General features: G+C 58.7%; 1 protein-coding gene across 2 annotated transcripts; it reads left to right on the top strand.

Annotated features, from left to right (window-relative positions):
* Window positions 1-10,809: 10,809 nt before the first annotated feature.
* On the top strand, window positions 10,810-20,167 carry MAPK13 (mitogen-activated protein kinase 13). 2 transcript variants are annotated; one of them, XM_081094361.1, is made up of 12 exons: window positions 10,810-11,034; window positions 11,705-11,834; window positions 13,036-13,094; window positions 17,146-17,254; window positions 17,426-17,455; window positions 17,810-17,857; window positions 17,978-18,092; window positions 18,221-18,316; window positions 18,886-18,965; window positions 19,168-19,246; window positions 19,363-19,536; window positions 19,847-20,167. In XM_081094361.1, exons 1-12 carry the CDS (start codon window positions 10,916-10,918, stop codon window positions 19,924-19,926), a joined length of 1,119 nt encoding a protein of 372 aa, XP_080950487.1. In that variant the 5' UTR covers window positions 10,810-10,915; the 3' UTR covers window positions 19,927-20,167. The 2 variants fall into 2 exon arrangements, with proteins under 2 accessions (XP_080950487.1, XP_080950488.1); XM_081094362.1 differs by having other exon boundaries at window positions 18,245-18,316.
* The last annotated feature ends 1,299 nt before the right edge of the window (window positions 20,168-21,466 follow it).

Genomic DNA, 21,466 nt, shown 5'->3' on the forward strand with positions numbered 1-21,466 from the left:
AGCGTTAAATGAGTTAAAACCTGTAAAGTCCTTGGCACACGTGAAATGCTCAATAAATATTAGCTCTGGGCACAGACTGTCTTGTTCACTCCCGTGGCCCCATCACCCGCAGATCCGGACCCCGTGGGCATCCGCTCTGGCTCCCTGAGTCAGGGTGACTGTCACCTTTTAATCATTGCACACCACCTTGTCCTCTGCTTCCTGCCTTTGCAATCAACAATCTTTAGAAGCAAAGATGATCTAAGGGAAGAAACCAGATATGTCAGCGTAGCTGTCCTGCCTAAGAAACGGCTTAGGAAGAGGCAGGTGTCAGAATTGGATTCTGAGTCTCTCCTACATCTCACTGTGCAGTGCACATTGGATGCACAACAATTTGCTGAATGGGACAAGAATCAAACGATGTTTGAAGGTGGCCCATGGCCGTGGCCAGATGAGTGCTCCTGTTTCCCCATCCCTCCGCTGCGTCCCCGTGAAAACGTCAGGGGAAGAGGGGATGGGAAGTCAGGGTGGTCTCTTGCCCCTCCTTCAGCCGTTCCACAAACCGGGCCACTTCTCTGTGCCGGGCACTGGGAACGTGGGAAACGGAAAACACTCCTGCCCTCTCGGAGTTGGCCTCCTAAAGAGGGGAAGACAGTTGGAAACAGTACCTGTTCCATGTTCCCGGCACCCCTAGAACAGAGCCTCTGAGGGCCGGCTGCTGGTGGCCATGTCGGGCGGTGTACCGTGGGCCCGCCTCCCTGGCACTCGCCTGGCCGACGGGGGGATTGTTTTGTGGGAGACCTAGCCTGTGTCCTCCAGGTGTTACCTCGACCTGGTTGGCTGGCTCCACCTGCAGGGCTGCCAGGGCGGCCACTGCTTCCGGCTGTGAGGCAGGATGGCATCACCCACCACCATTACCCAAGGGCGCTTCGCCCGCTTGGCCATGGCTCAGGCACGACAGCTGCGGGCCGGCTCTGCCCAGGGACAGGCAGTGACTGTCTGGTAATGGCCGCTGACAACGTGCTTGTGGTGGGGAGTGTCCCCATTTGGAGGATATGCTGCCCCCAACAAGCCCCACCTGCTCCCGGTTAGGAAACACCCCCCACCCCAGCCTCTCGCCTCAGGTGAGTCAGGTGCCCACTCCAGGTGTTCCTGGAATTTGCGCCAACCTGGCTGGTGTCACAGCATCGCCACCTCACTTTTCCCGATTGTTATTCTTTCATGACACACACGACATGTTTATTGTTGAAAAATGTTAAATGCAGGCAGCATCCCTCACCCCACCACCCGGAAACAGCAGGTGTTCACAGGTGGGTGTGACTCCTAGAAAATGTCCTAAACCTGTAAACACGCATCACTTTCCCAAAATGAGCGAATATTGTTCAGTCGACTGCGTCAGCAAATGGTGGAGCCAGCGGGCTAACTGCTCTCCTTCAGCCGCAACCACCTCAGACGGACCAGAGATTTACATGCAGTCGGGGTTTGAGGCAAGTCCCCAAACCCAGGGGCCCTAAAGGGAGAGGCTCATGACGGTGACGAATCAAAGGCTTAAGACTTGTCACAGCGAAGCGTTGGCAGCACTCAGTGCGGGCGGAGCTGCCGGCCTCACGTGCCTGCGTTCTATTTCCGGGTAATTATTCAGCAGACACGTTCCCGCTGGGGCTCAGGGAAATGAGTGGGGAATTTCCGTCAGTATCGTTTGTAATGGCGGAGCAGCCGGAACCACCCGCCCCACCCCACCAGCAGGAGAATACGGTGCAGCCCATTCATTCACACGACGAAATATTAGGCAGCAGGGAGAACAGATGAACTATAATGACTGTGCCAACCCCAGGGACAGCTGGCACTGTGGAGACACCTTTGGTGGTCACAGCTGGGGGTGGGGAGTGGCAGCTAGGGGTAGAGACCAGGGGTGCTATTACAATACACTGGACAGACCCCTCCCACCCCCCACCCCCCCCAAAGAATCACTGGTCCCAAATGTCACTGGTGCCGAGGTGAGAAACCCCGAGCGAGTTTGGGCTCACGTGGGCAGATGCCACCATGAGTTCCGGGTGGAAGAGGAAGTGGCAGGATGAGTGGTTGATTCTTGGCAGCTACAGACACGGACAGCGCACGTGCGAGGTGCGTGTGGCAATAACAGCCACTCCCTCATCGGGAACAGTCCACCCTGGCGTTCCTTTTACCATTTTTTTTTTTTTAATAAACAACCTAAAAACAAAAAATAAGTAAACAGCAGCCTGCTCTTTAAAAAAAAAATTTATTTCAGAAAGGAGGGAAGAGAGAGAGAGAGAGAAACATCAATGATGAGAAAGAACCATTGATTGGCTGCCTCCTGCACACCCCACACGGGATGGAGCCCACACCCCGGGCATGTGCCCTGACCGGGATTCAAACCCTGACCTCCTGGTTCATAGGTCAATGCTCAACCACTGAGCCACGCCGGCCGGGCTCCTTTACCCTTTTCCCATGACGCTGGAACTGACGCTGGAAACGCCTCTTTATCAGCGATGATACAGTGGTAAGCGCATGCCCTTGTCTGTGTTGGGTGGACTAACTTGTGGCCCTGGAATTCCCAGGATAAAAGGGATGCTCATTTTCACGGTTTCAATGACAAACGGTTCTGAAACCCTGGGCCCATTTGCCCTCCCACCTGCAGGGGACGGTGTGCTGGTTGCTTTTTGCTCCCCTCCCTCGAGGTATGAGCCCCTTGGGGACAGGGACGGTGAAGTTCGCCCATGCATCCTCAATGTCTCAACAAGTGCTCACAGAAGCAGGTTGAGTTAAGGCTTTGCAATACATTGCTAAGTAGGTACAGGGGACAGAGAGATGAGCCACTCAGGCCCTCAAGAAACTTAGTTTAGTTTTGTTTGAAAGGTAACTGGCAATTCGAGTCTAAGGACCTGCTGTGCCCTAAGTCCTGCAGGAGTGGGGGACTGGGAGGGGGTTTGCAGGGGGCACGTGGGTAGGAGTGGCCTGGCAGAGCCAGGTCTGGAGGCCCAAGGGTCCCCCCATCCTGGCAAAGCAGAGGAATGGCATTCTAGGCGGCAGCAGCTCAGCACAGGTGTGGTGACAGGGGTGGGTGAGGCAAGTGTGTGAGGTGGCCAGAATGGAGGTTGTTCATGCAGAGATTCCGTGGGGGATCTGATGAGCAAGAAAGGCAGGGGGCCGATGGGGCAAGCCCTGTCCACAGGCCGAGGAGTTGAAACTCTGCCCTGCAGGGGTGACGGGTGTCGGGAGGAAAGGCTGCTCTGAGCTGGGGGTCATCCCAGCAGGGCGCCTGTCACAGCTGTCCGGCCCCAAGCTGCACAGCGGCTGCACCCTCCAGGGGCCGAAGCCAGATTCCCCCAGGGTGAGGAAGAGGAAGGGAGTGGGAGGTGGGAGGAGCACAGTCCCGGCCCAGAGGATCCGGGGGCGGTTTGTACCTGAGTAATCCCTTATTCACCCCTGTTGGCAGGTGTGCGGGAGCCCCTTCACGGTGGCTCTTGAGAATGGATTTTCTTCTCAACTCCGTGCTCAGTGACATCAGGTCCGTACCTTGGACTTGGACTTGGCCATGGAGGGGTTTTTCTGCAGCAGAAACTGACAAACACTGTGCTTCAGGACTCCCCATCCCCCAAGGCCAGCCCAGCACACCATCGTCCGTTTCCTTCCGGAAGCAGGGGAGATGCAGTTACTAGATTTGGAGAAGGGCAGGAAGGGAGATCCTTGTCAGGGAGGCCAAATGGGACCGGGAGGAAGATGAGTGTGAGGCGCCCTCCGGAGGACGTTCCGTTTCCTAAGGGCCTCGCTGGTGCTTCGCCCGCACTGCCCGTGGGGCGGAGCGCAGTGGTTACAGCACTGACTGCAGACGGACAGCCTGGGCTCGCGTCCTGGCTCTGCTGTTTACCAGCTGTGTGACCCTGGGCACATCACTTGGCCTCTCTGTGCCTCGTGTCTGCCATGGTAAAGTAGAGGACATTATTGACGCACTCATAGGGTTCTGCAGAGGGTTAAATGAGTTCCATGTACATAAAGCGCTTGGGGCGATCTGGGCAGGTAATGCGCACTCTGTCAGCACTTGTTAACTGTGTGAAATAGAAGGGAGGCAGGGCCGTACCTGCGGGCACACAGAGCTGGAGTCGCAGCCCACGCCTCGGCCGTGGCAGGCAGTCCTGCGAGTCTGGTCTGGGTCTCCATAGGACGATCCCTGAGTCCTGGTGCTGCCTGTTTACATAGAAGGGGAGGAGCAGGCCGACCCGGTGACCCGTTCCTGCTGTTTGGCAGGCACAGCTGGGACTGCTCCAGGCATGAAGGTGAGTTTGGGCAGCCTATGCACAGTAATAAGAGTAGCTTCCGTTTATAAAGCCCCCACTTCATACCTGCCATTCAGTCAGTCACTAGATGCTGCGTTTGGGTTTCAGCGATGGACATCTATACTAATAAAAGGGTAATATGCTATTTAGACCGGGAGACCTTCTGGACAAAGTCATGGTGGTGGGGCCGAGGCAGAGGCGGTTAGGGGTGATCAGGCTGGCAGGGGAGGGCAGTTGGGGACAATGAGGCTGGTGGAAGGGGTAGTTGGGGGCAAGCAGGCCAGCAGGGGTAGCAGGTGGGGGTGAGCTGGCCAGCAGGGGGTGCAGTTGGGGGCAAGCAGGCTGGAACTGGGGTGGCAGTGGGGGGCAAGCAGGCTGGAACTGGGGGAGCAGTTGGGGGTGAGCAGGCCAGCAGGGGTAGCAGGGGTAGCAGGTGGGGTGAGCTGGCCGGCGGGGGATGGCAATTGGGGGCGAGCAGGCCGGCAAGGGGGGACAGTTGGGGGTGAGCTGGCTGGCGGGGGGTGGCAGTGGGGGGTGAGCAGGCCAGCAGGCAGAGTGGTTAGGGGCGATCAGGCAGGCAGGCAGGTGAGCGATTAGGAGCCAGCAGTCCTGGATTTCAAGAGGCCCAGGATCGGGCCTAAACCAGCAGTCAGATATCCCCCGAAGGGTCCCAGATTGGAGCGGTGCAGGCCGGGCTGAGGGACACCCCGCCCCCCCGCCGTGCATGAATTTTGTGCACAGGGCCACTAGTAAGTAGTATAGAAAACCTCTACCCTCATAGACCTGGCCTTCTAAGTAGACGGTAGAGACAGATGATAAACAGGCAAACAGGGAGAGATACGGCTTTGAGGGAAATGAGGCCAGGTAAGGCAGGCAGCCGGGGCCTGGGATGGAATCAGGGAGGACTCTCAGAGGCAGTGACATCTGAGCCGTCCTGAAGGATGGGAGGGAGCACAGTGTCTGTGGCCTCGTCAATCCAGTCTCATCACATCCTCCTCCACTGAGCAATGAGCTCCCATGTTACTGACCAGGAAGCTCAGAGACATGCATGCACCTGCTCAAGGTCACACAGCTGGAGGTGTTGGCACAAGAGTCAAGCCCAGCTCTGCCTCCCAGCCCTTGGCTACCCTCCACTGGCTCACAGGAGCTCAAGTTCACCCAAAGAGCGTGGACATCACCCAGAGTCATGGGGTCAGGAGGATAGTATCGGGGTCCTGAGGTGAACAGGTCTGGCGTTCACTCCATGGCTTGTCCTCAAAGAAGTGAGTTTGGGGCTGAACTTTAAAGCGCAGGAAGGAAGGGCGGTTCCAAAGGGGAGGGGGTCTGGCTTATCCAGAACCTCAGTGGGGACAGTGAGGGCCGTAGGCAGGGAGGGGCCAGCTTTGGAAGGAAGTTTGGTGCCAGAAGAAGTCCCCAAATTTGGGTCGTGCCCCCTGGTTCAAAAACCTCTCCCACCGCACACAGGCTGGCTTCGTGCCAGGATGTGGAAGCCACACAGTCAGATGGCTCCCAGGCCGGGCCTCCAGGAGCGAGGGCAGAGCGGAGAAGAACCGAAACCCTTCAGTCCAGCCAGAGACCACGCGGCCCCGACAGGCCCCGGGACCTGATGCTAAGCTTCGTCCCTGCTGCTCCTCAGCCCGCCCTCTAGGACTAGGTCTTCAAACCACCCCCCTCCACCCCCCACCTTATACCCACAAGAGACAGCAAAATCTTTGATTCGTTTTCCTTCTGTCCCTGGTGCCTGGGTTCCTGGCCCAGGTGGCTAATGGCCGTGTGGGACTCCACACATGGACGGATGGACTGGACCGAGCTCGGGTGCTGAACTGCACCGGCTGCAGCTCTGGACACTGGCCTGCTTTGGGCCCTCCTGGAACCCCAGCTGCACCCTTCCCAGGACTGGCTTCTCTCAGTAAACTTTGCTTCCGCTAAAAAATAAAAAATAAAAAATCTTTGATTCATCCATTTGCTAAGCTTTCCTGAGCAGCTCGGAGGGGCCAGCACGGGGTGGAGCCCAGCAGCTGCCTCGCCCTCACTCTCAGACCTCACCGAGGCATCGTCCCAGGGGAGATACCACCGCGAAGGGAATGAAGGCGCGCAGAATACCACACAGGACAACGCAGAGGTCAGGAGCAGAGCGGAGTCCCACAGAAGGACCCCGGCCGCATCTTCACAGGATTGGGCCGGGGGCCAGCCCTGCAGGCTGGGTGAAGGGATGTGGGTCTCGGGGTGTAATGGCGGATGGGGAGTGAGGGCCAGGGCGGTGTGCCTGTGAAGGGGAAAAGTCTACCTTCAGGGGCCCCAGCAAGGCAGCGGTGAGGGCCACGGGGACAGCTCTGCCCCGGGACAGCTCTGTCGTCCACCAGGGGGTGCTAACGCTGAGGGCAGCGAGCAGACAGGTCAGAGGGAGGGGCTGGGAGGCTGAGGGAAGGCTCCTGCAGTTCAGGGCCTGTGGGAAGAGGCCCGATGGATGTGCTGCTCAGGCGCTGAGCCAGCCCCAGTCCCCGGGAAGGGCAGAGGTGCTGGGGAGGGATGGCTCAGTGAGCCAGAGGCCAGCAAGCTGCCCCAGTGTCTGAGCGGGTCCCAGTAGGGACTTACCAGAGACTGCTGGGGGTGGGGAGCGGGGGGAAAGGGAGGAGACTGGGTCAGATGTGGAAAAGTTTGGAGGAAATACACCTGTTCCTCCCCAGAGATCCGAGGGCTCACTGCTTGGCCCATGCAGGTGTTGCTCAAAAGTCGCCTCTTCAGAAACCTTCCCTGACACACACCTGGGCTGGGGAGGCAAAGCTGGACAACACGGGAAGGAGCGTCCAGCGAGCACCTACTCTGTGCCAGGCATGAATTGGACACCTCTTGTGTCATCGCTTTCAGTGCTCATGATGACCCTGTAGGTGGGTATAATTACCTACTCCTGTTTTACAGATGAGGAAACTGAGCCTAGCTGGTTTGGCTCAGTGGATAGAGCAGCCGTGGGCAAACTACGGCCCGTTTGAAATGAATAAAACTAAAAAAAAAAAAAAAAGACCGTACCCTTTTATGTAATGATGTTTACTTTGAATTTATATTAGTTCACACAAACACTCCATCCATGCTTTTGTTCCGGCCCTCCGGTCCAGTTTAAGAACCCATTGTGGCCCTCGAGTTAAAAAGTTTGCCCACCCCTGGGTTAGAGCATCGGCCCACGGACTGAAGGGTCCTGGGTTCGATTCCGGTCAAGGGCACGTACCTTGGTTGCAGGTTCCCCAGCCCTAATCAGGGTGCGTACAGGAGGCAGCCAATGGCTGTGCCTCTCTCACATCGATGTTTCCCTCTGTGTCCCTCCCTCTTCCTTCCACTCTCTCTAAAAATCAATGGAAAAAGTTAGCTGACTTAACAAGCCACGAGCGGCCCCCACGTGCAAGGCTGTCCTTGCTGCTCCCACCTCCCGGAGATTCTGATTGTCGTGTGGGGTTTGGAAAGGCGCAGAGGAGCATGGGAACCTGAGTTGGGGCCAGAGCTGTGGGCTCCCATGCTGTGTCCTTCCCGAGGGGCCCCAGGCGTCATGACTTCTGTTTGTACAGGTCTCGTGGCCAATCGCGGTGAGGATCTGAGTTGCTGGCCCTGCCGTTTGGGACAGAGAGGGCTGGAGTGTTTGAGACAAGATGGATCTGGGGGGTCAGAACGGGGACACGGCAGGTTCTAAGAAGCCAGTCACCAATCCCCCAGCCTTGTCCCTGCGCTCCGAGGCTCACAGTCCCTGGGACAGCCCTGCAGCACCAGCCCCTCTTTCTCAGCCCTCGGGCCCTCTGCCCGCGGAGTCACGCCCAGCTTGTTCACCAGGTGGTTTCTGGTGACCTTTGGCAGGAGGCACGGATGTCCCCGCCTCAGTGGGTGGCGGCCACACTGCACCTGGAATGATACGTCCCCGGGACGCGTTAGACATGCTTGCCATGCTTTGCTCTCATTTCCATTTTACAAGGGGCGGGGGGGGGGGGGGCATTGGACTCAGAGGGGAAGGAGCTTTGCCCGTCGCCCAGCTGGCAGGACAGAGCCCGGATGGAGGGCAGGTCTCACTCCCAAGCGGGTTTCCTACCCCCTGACCTCCGCATCAGCGGGGCAGAAACCAACACTGCAAACTGGGCCGATGGCTGGGAAGGCAGAGCAGAGGGTCAGAGTTCAGAGGAAAAAGAGGCCCAGGGGCTGCGGAAGGGGAGTCCCCGGGCTGCGGTGGGGGCGGGGGTGGGGGGAGGGTAACGCCGGACTGGATCCCTCTCTCCAAGGCTCTGGCTGCTGAGTGAACGGCCGCCCAGCGGAGGCCGAGGTGGGGGTCAGTGTCAGCGCCTGCGCCTGAGTCACTTCCTGGCCATTGCCCAAGAGGCTCCAGCCGCAGCCCAGCGGCCGCTGTGCCCTTGCAGGATTGCACCCACTTGGGCAATGAGCACTTCCCTGGTATTCCTCACCTTCTGGGGTGGCCTCTGCCACTCAGGTTTGCAAGACCCAGCAGCGAGGCTCAGGCCCGTTCCCACCCTGGAGACCTGGATCCTCAGCCCAGAAGGAAACCAAGTCCCCGGACAGTTCTCTCCTGTCTGCGCCTGTCTGTTCCAACCTGAGAATTGGGGTTCCTTCCACCCCAAAGGCCTGAGCCTCTCCCGTCCTCCCAGGCACCCAGCGCCTTCCCTTTTCCTCCCACAGGGTCTCAGGGCCAGAGTCAGGGGCGGGACAGGGAGGGGGTGGGGAATGTCAGACACCAGGACAGCACGTGCTGAGGGAGACATGCCTGTTTGAGCAGCAGAGATGTCCTCATGATGTGCGAGGGCAGATGACTTCAGACACCGGCCACTTCCTTCGAGGGGCAAGGCCTCTCAACCCAGAGGCACAGCACAGCCCCGGGGCCCAGAGCCTGGATGCTAAAGCTGGGATGTACCAGCTTAGTCAACCAGCTGTGTGACCTTCAGCAAGTTACTTAACCTCTCTGATCATCAGGTTCCTCACCTGTAAAATGAGGATAACAATAGTACTGACTCACAGGCCTCTCACCAGGATTGAGGGAGTTGTGTATGTAAAACACTTAGGATGATGACTGGCAAATGGCTAACACTAGTGTTCATTAAATAAATATTTTTTAACTTCTAATGGGCTGACTCTCCCATTCATTCTCCATGTTTTTTTGTATATCCTACTATGTGCCAGATATAAACAAGACTGATTCCCTGCCTGCACTGCCTGTTGGGTATTTCTGTGGGATCCCTGCGCCCCTCCCCCACAATGGTCTTCTGGACTGTGGTGCTGTGGGGCTTCGTGGGCGCGGCTGTGGCACCAGGTGTGTGTCCCCCAGCTTACTGAAGGCCAAGGGCAGGTCCCTTTCCTCCCTCAAGCCACCTTCTCTCTATTTGACAAAGTGGTCCCCACCCCTTCCTCAGCCCCATTTCCAGGCCGGCCAGGGTTTGGACAAGTCAGGCTGAGCATCCGGACTTCTTATAGCCATTCTCTGCCCCCTCCTCTGTTCCTGGGAGGCTCTGTGATTCTTTTTTAAATATACTTTTATTTATTTAAGAGAGGAAGGGAGGAGGAGGGAGAGAGAGATAGAAACATCAGTGATGAGAGAGAATCCCTAATCGGCTGCTTCCTGCATGCCCCACACTGGGGATCAAGCCTGAAACCCAGGCAAGTGCCCTGACAGGGAATGGAACTGTGACCTCCTGGTTCATAGGTTGATGTTCAACCACTGAGCCCCGCCGGCTGGGTGGGCCTCTGTGATTTAATTTGAGCACAGAATTCTCTCCATGCTGCACAAGCGACAGACACAGGTGGCGGAGGCCCTGGGCCATTAGGAGGCTCGCAAAAACTGTTCAAAACAACATTTCAACCTGGACTGGATAGCTGCTGATCACAGAATTTCTGTTATTCATTTTAGGTGTAAAAATGATCTTGTGGTATGTTTTTAAAATAATACTTATCTTTTAGAGATACAAAAATATTTATGGCTGAAATGATGACACCTGATTTTGTTTCAAAATAATGAGGGAGGAGGGATGTAGATGGAATGAAAGTGACAAGGAGTCGATGTAGTTGTTGCAGCTGAGGATTTGGGTCATGGACCCTCACCACCGGTGTGGCCCAGAGACCCTCTGAGCCTGGAACCAGTTAGAAATGCAGAATCTTGGCTCCGCCCCAGACCGCCTGAGCCAGAAACTGTCTTTTATTAAGTAAAATTCCCAGGGGATTCGTATTCACAGTCCAGTGTGAGAAGCACTGGGCTATTTAGCCTATTTTTGTATGTTTGAAACATTCCATCATCAGAAGATTCTGGGGTTTGGTTTTGTTTTTCCAAAACTGTCTTCAATGTCACCGGGAGATCTTCCCGCAGAGTCCGGGCTGCAGAGAGCTGGGGGGCCCGGTCTTCCCGCCGGGGTGCGACGCGGGACCCCTGGTCCAGGAGGCCGCTGGGCGGCTGTGGGCCGCGGGCAGGCCCGGGCGCGACGGCGGGCACCTGGGCGCCGGCAGGTGGGACGCGCCGCGGGCCGGCCCCGCCTCGCGCGGGGGAGGAGCGGGCGGCGCAGGTGGGCGCGGCCGGGACCGGGACACGGGCCGGTGCCGGGAGCCCCGCGGGCGAGAACGCAACCGCCACGCTGGGGCCGCCGAGCTGGGTGCGTTGGGTGCGCGGGATGAGCCTCACCCGGAAAAAGGGCTTCTACAAGCAGGACGTCAACAAGACCGCCTGGGAGCTGCCCAAGACCTACCTGGCGCCGGCGCACGTCGGCAGCGGGGCGTATGGCGCCGTGTGGTGAGCCTGGCCGCGCGCCGCTGGGGGGCGCGGGGGACGCGGGGGGCGCGGGGGACGCAGGGGACGCGGAGGGCGGGGGGCAGGGGACGTCGGGGCGGACCGACGACCGGCGATCGCCCAGGACTCGGGGAGCCTCCCGACCGGCCCGGCCGCGCCGAGGCACCTCTCTGCGCTCCCGGACCCGCCTCGGTGTCCCCTCCCCTCTGCGCTCCCGGGACGCGCGCCCACCACCCGGCCTCCAGGCCCGGGGCACCCGGCGCCATCTCTCGCTCCTGGCTTGTGGGGCTCTGTGGGGTGAACTAGGACCGAGTCTGGTTCCCCAGGACTTGAAGGTATTAGGGACCCCGGAGTTCTTCCGGGTGAACCCCATGGTTGCGAACGGGAGCACCGAGACCCGCAGAAGTGACTCGCCAGGTGGTGGGGAGACCCCGCGGCCCCGGGTCCGCTGATGGGAACTGTGTGGGTCCTGCTCTGACCTCTGGTGTCTGCGGCGCCCGCTCAGGCCCCCGCCCCACCGGGCTTCAGCCCCGCACCCTCCAGCCAGGGCATCCGTGTCTCCCAAGCGGGCCTGCGGGGGGCGGGCGAGGGTGGCCTGGGAGATGCCACCCAGGATGGGAGCGGCGCGGCCCAGGGGGGAGGCGCTGCCTGCTGACCTGTCTGTGCCCCGCAGCTCCGCCATTGACAAGCGGTCAGGGGAGAAGGTGGCCATCAAGAAGCTGAGCCGTCCCTTCCAGTCGGAGATCTTCGCCAAGCGGGCCTATCGGGAGCTGCTGCTGCTGAAGCACATGCAGCATGAGAACGTAGGCCGGGGTGCGGGGTGTGTGTGTGTGTGTTTGTGTGTGTGTGTGTGTACAGCCCACCGGGAGCGGCCCAGGCCGCCCAGAGCTCAGGCCAGGGCCCGGGGAGGGAGACCTCCTCCTGCCGCTCTGATCCTGGCCACTCGCCTCATTGTGGACATGGGGTGCAGGACCTGCCTGGCTTACTTCCCAGGAGGGTGTAAGGGGGTGTGGCAGTGGAGCAGAGCCACCTTTTGAGGTGCAGACCTGCCGCCCGGTGGGGAGGTCATGGGCACAGAGGAACTTTGTAACGTGGTCCTGATCCAAGAGGGGGGGGGGCGGGCGGGGGCCAGGACCCAGGCGAATGTTTGCGTATGTGACCCTCACAACAACAACAGGTGCATACAGTATTGAGCACGTATGTGCCAGGCTCCGTTCTAAGACCATTGCATAAACCAACTCGATAATGCTCACAGTATCACGTGAGATAAGTACTGTTAACTCCCATGTACAGATGGGGAAACCGAGGCACGAAAGATCCACAGGTTGTATGTATGGTCAGTGGGTGGCAGAGCTGGGATTGAATGCGGGCAGCCTGGCTCCAGGCCTCAGTGCATTAGGCTGCCCTGTCTGATAGAAGCAGCTAGGAAACGAGTGGCCCAGCCTTGGGTCTGCCGCCAGGCTTTGCTCTGGACACCTGGATGGGAACGCAGACATTAAAATAACAGCTCCAGCCCCTTCCTCTTCCCCGAGGCCTCCAGCCAGGGTGATCTTGCCCTTGGCGCTGAACCAGCCCTTTGGAGGCAAGAATCGAAGTGCCAGGAGACCCAAGGTCAAGGGCAGGAAGCCTGCTGGCTGGCAGGCCCCTTCCCTGTTCCTTCCTGGATTCCCTCCGCCATGCGTGGGTCCCTGCTCGCCGGGAGGGTGGCTTTGTGCTGCCTGCCCTGAACATCACACGTGGGGGCAGTGAGCAAGGAGTACCCACCTCTCCGTCTCCCAGCCTGACTCTCCATCACTGCCCCCCCACCCCCCTACCCCCTCACCCCCAGTAAGGGGTTTCCTCTTCCGCCTCCACCCCTTAACTTCTTCCAAGGACAGGGGCACTGCCTCCAGCTGGAGGTGGTGTGTGAGGAAGGGGTGGATGGTCCCGTGCCTGGCGGCCCGGGGCAGGGGGTGTGGTGAGAGGGCTCAGGCCACCCGGCCCTCACTGGCCACCTTCCCCCAGGTCATCGGGCTCCTGGATGTCTTCACCCCAGCCTCCTCCCTGCGCAGCTTCCATGACTTGTGAGTGGCCGCACTGGGTCCCAGGGAACCGCAGTCCTTACTCCCTCTGCGGAGCACGTTGGGGGAGGCGGGGGCTTCAGATCCTCTCTTCCGGGGGGCGGGGGGGGGGGGGCTTCCTGCCTGGCATTCCCTGTGCCTCGCAGTGGAGGTGTGGTTCTCTCTGGGGAGATCCTTCCAGCCAAGGGCGGAGGGAAAGGCGGGCAGGAAGAGGTGGGAGGGGCTTTGTGGGGTGCGCGCTTGGCTCAGAGCTGTCTGCCAGCTGCTTTGCTTGTTACTCAGCTTTAACACCACCAGGACACCATTGCCAGTCCTCACAGGGCTGGCACCAGCTCCCCCGGGCATTCCTGGGGCCCCAGATATGGGGCCGGCCCTTGAGGCTCCTTCTAGCATGAAGCAAGGATCAGGAAGCCTGGGCTGCCTTGGCTAATGGGGGTTGACAGTTAGAACCAAAACATGTCGTTGCTAAACGCATGGCTTGGCTGGTGCAGTGGCTGGTCTGAACTTTGGAAACCTTTGAGAAGGTTGTTTTGTGTTTTTTCAGTCCTATTTCGAATGCTCTGAAGACCTCTTTGTTAGCACGCTTTTGTTGTGAGTGTAATGCAGTAATTTTGAATGGAGTGGGTGTTGTTGTTGTTTTTTTAAAGGAGGTAACATTTTATCTTTTAAAAATTTTATTTTGCAATTATAATTTACATGCAGTATTATTTTGTATTAATTTCAGGTGGACAGCATAGTGGTTAGCTAATCATAAACTTCACAAAGTGCCCCCCCCCCGATATTTCCAGTACCCATCTGGCACCAAACATAGTTACTGCAATATTATCGGCTATATTTCCTGTACTGTACTTTACATCCCCATAACTATTTTGTAACTACCAATTTGTACTTTTCACTCCCTTCACCTTTTCCCCCAGCCCCCCAGCCCCCCTCCCCTCTGGCAGCCATCAGTCTGTTCTCTGTATCTGTGAGTCTTTCTGGTTTTCTGTTGCTGTTATTTAGTGAAGTCATATGGTACTTGCCTTTCTCTGTTTGACTTATTTCATTTAGCACAATACTCTCTGGTCCATCATGTTATCGCAGGTGGTAAGGTTTCATTCTCTTTTGTGGCAGAGTAATGTTCCGCTGAATACAGGCACCACGGCCTCTCCCCCCAGTCCTCTGCTGATGGGCACTTAGGCTGTTTCCACGTCTTGGCTGTTGTAAACAGTGCTGCAGTGAGCAGAGGGGTGCATGTATCTTTTTGAATTCGTGTTTGGGATTTCTTTGGATAAAAACCCAGAAGTGGACTTGCTGGGTCATAAGGTAGTTCTATTTTTACTTTTTTTGAGGCCCCTCCACACTGCTTTCCGTAGCGGCTGCACCAGTTTGCAGTACTCCCCTCCCCCAGGGCATGAGGTTCCTATTCCCCGCATCCTCACCGACACATGCTGTTTGTTGATTTATTGGTGGGAGCCATTCTGACAGGTGTGAGGCGTATCTCATTGTAGTTTTAATTGGCATCTCTCTGATGGGTAGTGACAGAGCATCTTTTCATATGTCTCTTGGCCATTTGTATGTCCTCTTTGGAGAAGTGTCTATTCAAGTCCTCTGCCCATTTTCTAAGTGGATTGTTTGTTTTTATGGTGTTAAATTATATGAATTCCTTATCTATTTTAGATATTAACCCCATATTGCATGTATCGTTGGCAAATATCTTTTCCTATTCAGTAGGCTGTCTTTCTTTCAGTTTTGTTGGTTTCCTTTGCTGTGCAAACTTTTTAGTTTGCTGTAGTCTCATTTTTGTTTGTTTGTTTGTTTGTTTCCCTTCCCAGGTAGCCCAGGTTTATTTGCAGCTTCTGAGTAAACACTTGAATGTGCACAGGCTCTTCGAGAGTAAGTGTCCCAGATGGAGTTCAGTATCTTTCTCCCACGACCTGTTCTTCCTCCCCCTTGTATGCCAGTATATAAGCCTGAGATACATATTTCAAATACTACTAAGAGCAGTCAGAGCATTACTGCCTATGTTTTCTTCTAAGAGTTTTATGGTTTCAGGTCTTACATTTAAGTTTTTAATCATTTTGAGTTATTCTTGTATATGGTGTAAGAATGTGATCTAATTCTTTCCTTTTTCTTTCCTCCTCCCTCCTCCCTCTCTCCCTCTCTCCCTTCCTTCCTTCAATCCTTCCTTCTTTCTTTTTTGCATGCATCTGTCCTGTTTTCTTTTTTTAAATATATTTTTTATTGATTTTTCACAGAGAGGAAGGGAGAGGGATAGAGAGTTAGAAACATCGATGAGAGAGAAACATCGATCAGCCGCCAACTGCACATTTCCCACTGGGGATGTGCCCGCAACCCAGGTACATGCCCTTGACCGGAATCGAACCTGGGGCCTTTCAGTCCGCAGGCTGACGCTCTATCCACTGAGCCAAACCGGTTTCGGCATCTGTCCTGTTTTCTTAACCCCACAGACATCTTCAAGACCATGGAGGTTTTGAGCAGGGAAGTGAGACCGGATTTGGGGGGATATACTCTGGTGGCAGCGAGAAAGGGGCAGGGGCCAGCTCTGGGAGGTGGGAGCTGGAGGGTAGAGTTCAAGACCCAGACCTTGATCTACATAGAGTAGAGGTGATGGATGCCGAGAGCAGACCTGAGCCCCTTGGGATGCAGTGGCTGGGAGGGTGGCGTAGGTCAGGGCGTGCCACATTCCCGCTTGGCATACCAGGGGGAGGAAGAACAGGTCGTGGGAGAAAGATACTGAACTCCCTCTGGGACACTTTACTCTCGAAGAGCCTGTGCACATTCAAGTGTTTACTCAGAAGCTGCAAATACATCTGGGCTGGGAGCGTGGATCCGTGTTGGAATAATCACCCGGGGTGAGAGCCGAGGCCAGGCCGGGCAGTGCAGAGCCTGCACGGTGCTGTTGATGGCGGTAGCATCTCTGAGGCCCAAGAGGACGCGCTGAGAGCACCTGGATGGGGGGAGTGGGGGGGGGGGGAGGGGGCAGGTTGGCAGAGAATCTTGAGTGGGAGTCAGACTTTACAGGAGGTCAAATAGGAAGGGGGTGGGCGCATATTAGGGACCTTGATCAGAGCAGCTTGGGTGGTGCAGGGAGAGCAGACAGCAGCTTGTTGGAGGCCTGGGATCGAAGGCAGAGGGGTCAAGAGGCATGGACCCCTCTTTCTAGAAGTTTGCTGGGAGAGAAAGAGAGAGAAGGGGCAGTTCCTTAAGAAACAAGGTCAAGGGAAGGTAGTTCCAGCACAGTGAGACTTCCGCGAGTTTGTGGGCCAAGAAGAAAGAACAGGGTCTCCGCTGAAGTGAAGGACAGAGGCGGGAGGGGCGGGTGAGGAGCAGGCAGCAGGAGGGAGGGTGTGGTCGGGCGGGAGCTGCAGAAAGTCACAGGTTCACCAGGTGGCCTCCACCACATCTTGTGGGCCCCCCCCCCCCGCCCCCAATGTTCCTTTTTCGATCTGTATCATTTTTTGTTCTGGGCTTTGCTGTTACTATGTGAGTAACAGTTATTTGCTGACCTCGGTCTGTTTTGCAATTCCTTAAAGGGCGCAGTGGCCTCGCCACCTCCTCCTTCCTTCTTCCGCCTCCTGCGAATTGTTTTCTTGTTCCCTCCTTGGCAGGGAGACTGTTGGGTTGTTCCTAGAGCCATCGCAGCCAGGCGCGACCCTCTGGGCGAGAGACGATTTGGACAGAAGCAGAGGGGAATATTGGGCGATGTTTCTAACGCACAGCTCTGGCTTCTATGGGGCGTGGAGGAGGCGAGGCGAGGGCACCTTTGAAGAGAGGGAACCCAGCTCCCTTTGGCTTTCCTGAGCGCGCTCCAGCTGAGACGCTCACCCTGAGCTCTGCCAGCTGGGCAGCCAGCGGCCAGCACGGAGCCAGGAGGCCCCTGAGGCAGGGTGGGGGCGGGGGGTGTCTGGCTGTCTGTGGTTGGGCGGTTCTGCTCACACTTGGAGGGCATCGCTAAGGCCCCTGTTTTGCCCCAGCCCCTCCCCACCCCCCTCTGAGCTCAGACCTGGGCCGGGTGAGACTGGGCATGTACAGAAGCCCTCGTGCCTTGCAGCTACCTGGTGATGCCTTTCATGCAGACGGACCTGCAGAAGATCATGGGCATGGAGTTCAGTGAGGACAAGATCCAGTACCTGGTGTATCAGATGCTTAAGGGTCTAAAGGTGCGGGGGCGGGGGGGGGGGGCTGGGGGGGGGGAGCTGGAGGGTGGCAGAGGGGGCGAGACCTGAGGTGCGGGGAGGCCAGGCCTGTGGCCGGACGGTTTCCGAGCTGGGGAGCCTGGTGTGAAGCAGCGCACAGGACCCACCTTCTCTCTCTCTCTCCCCCCCACACAGTACATCCACTCGGCTGGGGTCATCCACAGGGTGAGTGCTGGGTTGGCTACGCTCCGCCCACCCCAGGGACTCTCCACAGCCGGGGAACTGGCGGGGGTGGGGGTGGGGGTGGGAACGGTCCTTCCTCGGGGACGTGGGATGTGGATTTTCAGGCCCAGCCTTGGCCTAGGAGGCCAGGCAGCAGAGTGGCTGTGCTCTGGGGACCTTCGGGGGAAACGCTGTGAGCAAAGCCAGCCCGAGCTGGTGTTTGGGGAGCACCTCGGAGCTGCCGGCCTCAGCGTACACATGAGGCCGAACCCTGCAGGGCGGTCGCTCGCTGGGCCTGGCGACGGGACCAGCTCCCATCTGCCTCTCGCCTGGTGCTCGGTCTCTCCTCTCCTCTAGGACCTGAAGCCAGGCAACCTCGCTGTGAACGAGGACTGCGAGCTGAAGGTGAGGGGCCCAGGCAGGGCGGCCGGGGTGGGGTGGGCCCCTCTCCCGCAGAAGCCCCCCGAAGCTGCTCCGAGAGCTCCCCTCCTCAGCGAGCTCCTTCCCCGTGCCCCCGAGTCATAGATCTTGGATTTTGGGCTGGCGCGGCATGCAGACGCCGAGATGACTGGCTACGTGGTGACGCGCTGGTACCGGGCCCCGGAGGTGATCCTCAGCTGGATGCACTACAACCAGACTGGTCAGTGGTCAGCGGCCAGGGGCCTGGGGCTGGGGGGCCTGGGGCTGGGGCCGGGGCCTCTCGCAGCTCCCCGAGGCCATCTTGGTGACTCTGGGCTGGCTGCCTGCGGGCCGTGGTCAGCGGTGCAGGTGATGCTCCCTCCCTCCCTGCAGTGGACATCTGGTCTGTGGGCTGCATCATGGCGGAGATGCTGACGGGGAAAACGCTGTTCAAGGGGAAGGATTGTATCCTTTGCTGGGAAGGCCAGCTTCCATCCAGGGGTCCATCCCTTCAACAGGCCCTTTCTTCCTTACGTCTGTTTTCTTCGTGTGAAAGGGACACGTGCTCACTGTAGAACAGTCTTCAAGTGCAAGTGGGGAAACGGTGAAAGGCAGCCCCGTCTCTCCACCAGGACGCAGGGCATTCTTCACATGTTGGCCCCACACACTCGCGGAGGCCGTGTGCCGGGCAGGCCTTGATGAGAGGGGGCGGTCTACCTGCCAACGCAGAGTGGGAGGGTGGGAGACGACAGGGGCCTGGTGACCCGGTGGGCTGAGGGCCAGAGCAGCAGGCCAGCAGCACCTGTGGGAGGGCCCTTACCCTGGCCTGGCGGGGGGTGGAGGGGGGAGCCTTCCAGAGACCTGAGTCCTGAGGATGAACCTCCTGTCCCCAAGCAGGAGGAGGCAGGAGGCGGGGAGGCGCCTGGAGCCGGGGTGGCCGCCGCAGGGCCGGTGGGGGTGCTGGAGGGCCGGCGGGAAGGGCAGCTCCAGATCCGCCAAGAGCGAGCGAGGCTGAGCCTTAACCTGCTGCCGAGACCTGGACCAGCTGACCCAGATCCTGAAGGTGACCGGGGTGCCAGGCCCAGAGTTTGTGCAGAAGCTGAAGGACAAAGCGGTGAGTGGCAGCGGGCGGGGCGGGCGGGCGGGCCTTTGGGAGGAGGGCTTCCCTGGGCGCTGCTGCCGGGGCAGGCGCTTTGCCTTCGTCCGCTGTGGACTGCCCGGCGCCCGCAGCCCTGCTGGGCTTTTCTAGACTCTGCTCTCCCCAGGCCTGGGCGCCGGGGCCGACGTGGGGGTTACTCATGCTTCTCTGTCTTCAGGCCAAATCCTACATCCAGTCCCTGCCGCAGAGCCCCAAGAAGGACTTCTCTCAGCTCTTCCCCAGCGCCAGCCCCCAGGGTGAGTCGGGCTGGGCCTGTGCCCCTGTGTGTGTGGGGGGGGGGGGGGGCGGAGGGGGGGTGCAGGGGGGGACGTGGCCTCCCCCAGGCCTGGGTGCGAGGCTCCTCTCCCCGCAGCCGCAGACCTGCTGGAGAAGATGCTGGAGCTGGACGTGGACAAGCGCGTGACGGCCTCGCAGGCCCTCGCCCACCCCTTCTTCGAACCCTTCCGGGACCCCGAGGAGGAGACGGAGGCCCCGAAATTCGATGATTCCTTAGAGCACGAGAAACTAACGGTGGACGAATGGAAGCGTAAGCGCTGGGGCCCGGCCCCCCCCCCCCCCCCCCCCCCCCCCCCCCCCCCCCCGCTGCCGCAGCCTCTCTCTGCTTCGCCTCCGCTTTCCTGTCTGGCCTCCGCTGGCCCCTCTGCCCCTGGAGACCAGGCCTCCGCCCTCAGCTCGGGTGCTGCCTCCGCGGGCATTTCCTCCTCCCTGGGCTGACTACTGCTCCCTGCTGTGTCTGCGGGTCGGGGACCGGGGGACCGGGGGACCGGGGACCGGGGACCGGGGCCGGGCTCTTTCTTCCCTCAGCCCCACCCACGGGAGCCACCTGCCTTTCTCAGAGCACATCTACAAGGAGATCGTCAACTTCAGCCCCATCGCCCGGAAGGACTCGCGGCGCCGGAGCGGCATGAAGCTGTAGAGAGGGGCCCGGCGGACCCTGCTGAGCCCGGGACCACCACGGAGCCCCCTCCTGCCTCTGCCCCAGGACCAGCGTTGACCTGCCACTGCTGAATGCTTCGTGGAGTGTCGCCTCCCAAGCAGAGGGCAGAGGGCCCCGTCCTGTGTAGGAAACAGGCCTGTTGGAGGCAGAATGAGAGATGTTGGTTGGAGGAAATCGCTGCGACTGCGGCGGCCACATTAAAAGCCTGTGGGGACAGTCGCCTCTGTGTGGGGTCCCTTCTTCTCGCCTGCAGGGGGGCGAGGAGGGTGGGCCGAGCGGGTCGGTCCGCATCCGTGATGGCGTGTCCGCTTCTAGGGCTGCCGTGACAGATGGCCACAGGCTGGTTGCTCGGAGCAACAGAAACGTGTGCTGTCGCGATTCTGAAGTCTGAAACCAAGGTGGCGGCCGTGCTCGCTCCACACGGAGGGTCTCGGGGAGAGTCCTTCCTCCCCTCTTCCAGCTCCGGTGGCGCCCAGGATCTTTGGTGCCCTTGGCTTGTCGCCGCCTCCGTCCACTTCCTGCCTGTCTTCACGGGGCCTCTCCTGCGTCTGTCTGTCCTCCCCTCTTAGAAGAACACCAGCTATTCCATGTAGGGTCCGCCCGTGTGATCGCATCTCAGTCCTTCCTCTTTGCCGCTGCGGAGAGCCCGTTTCCAAGTGAGGTTTCTTCCTGAGTTCTGGGTAGACAGGACTTTGGGGCAACCCTATTCAGCCACTGGAGATGGCCACCAGGGAGGGCCCTTTCCCGCCAGGCGGGCGCTCCTCTTGGAGCCCCCATGCTCGGCTGCTGAGTTAAGAAAGTTGTGGAGGCAGCCACAGCTGGAGAGCCGCAGCCACAGCTGGAGAGACAGCATGCAGGCTATTTGGGGGGGGGGGGGGAGGGGAAGGGGCGCGTGGGGGTGATAGGCAATCAAGACCTGAGACCAGCAGGCCTGTTGACTGGGAGCTGCGAGCCGGAAACGGGCTTTTCCCAGGCTTTACAGAGCACTGCTCTGCGCCTCCCCGTTGGGAATGTCCGTCTCTGCCCAGCCCTAACCTGACGACGGCCGGGACCCTTCTGCTCAGGTTTGGGAAGCTGGTAGGACAAATCCCCACATGCAGTCAGGAGCTGGCCCCGTCGTTCTTGCCCTGGGCCCAGCGGGTCTCAAACTTCCCTGTGCACCTTCCTGGGCCCCACCTGGGGGTTTGGATTTAGGAGCCTGGGGTGGAGCCCCTAGAGCAGTGGTTCTCAACCTTCCTAACGCCGCGACCCTTTAATACAGTTCCTCATGTGGTGGTGACCCCCAATTTCATTGTTACAAATTGAACATAATTAAAGCATAGTGATTAGTCACAAAAACAATATGTAATTATATATGTGTTTTCCGATGGTCTTAGGTGGCCCCTGTGAAAGGCTCGTTCGACCCCCAAAGGGGTCTCACCCACAGGTTGAGAACCGCTGCCCTAGATTGTTGGAATGCGGGCCCCTTCCCCTCAGCCTGAGCCTAGCGATTCTGATAGGTATCAGGCCATATTTAGAG

The sequence above is a fragment of the Myotis nattereri genome (genome assembly GCF_964212035.1).
Source record: "Myotis nattereri genome assembly, chromosome: 6".
Taxonomy (NCBI): Eukaryota; Metazoa; Chordata; class Mammalia; order Chiroptera; family Vespertilionidae; genus Myotis; species Myotis nattereri.

Excerpts from the sequence above, each read along its gene's own strand:
- MAPK13 (XM_081094361.1), top strand. The coding sequence starts at position 10,916 with ATGAGCCTCACCCGGAAAAAGGGCTTCTACAAGCAGGACGTCAACAAG. Across the intron at positions 13,095-17,145 it reads CTGCGCAGCTTCCATGACTT|CTACCTGGTGATGCCTTTCA; the intron begins GTGAGTGGCCGC and ends CGTGCCTTGCAG. Across the intron at positions 17,255-17,425 it reads AGATGCTTAAGGGTCTAAAG|TACATCCACTCGGCTGGGGT; the intron begins GTGCGGGGGCGG and ends CCCCCCACACAG.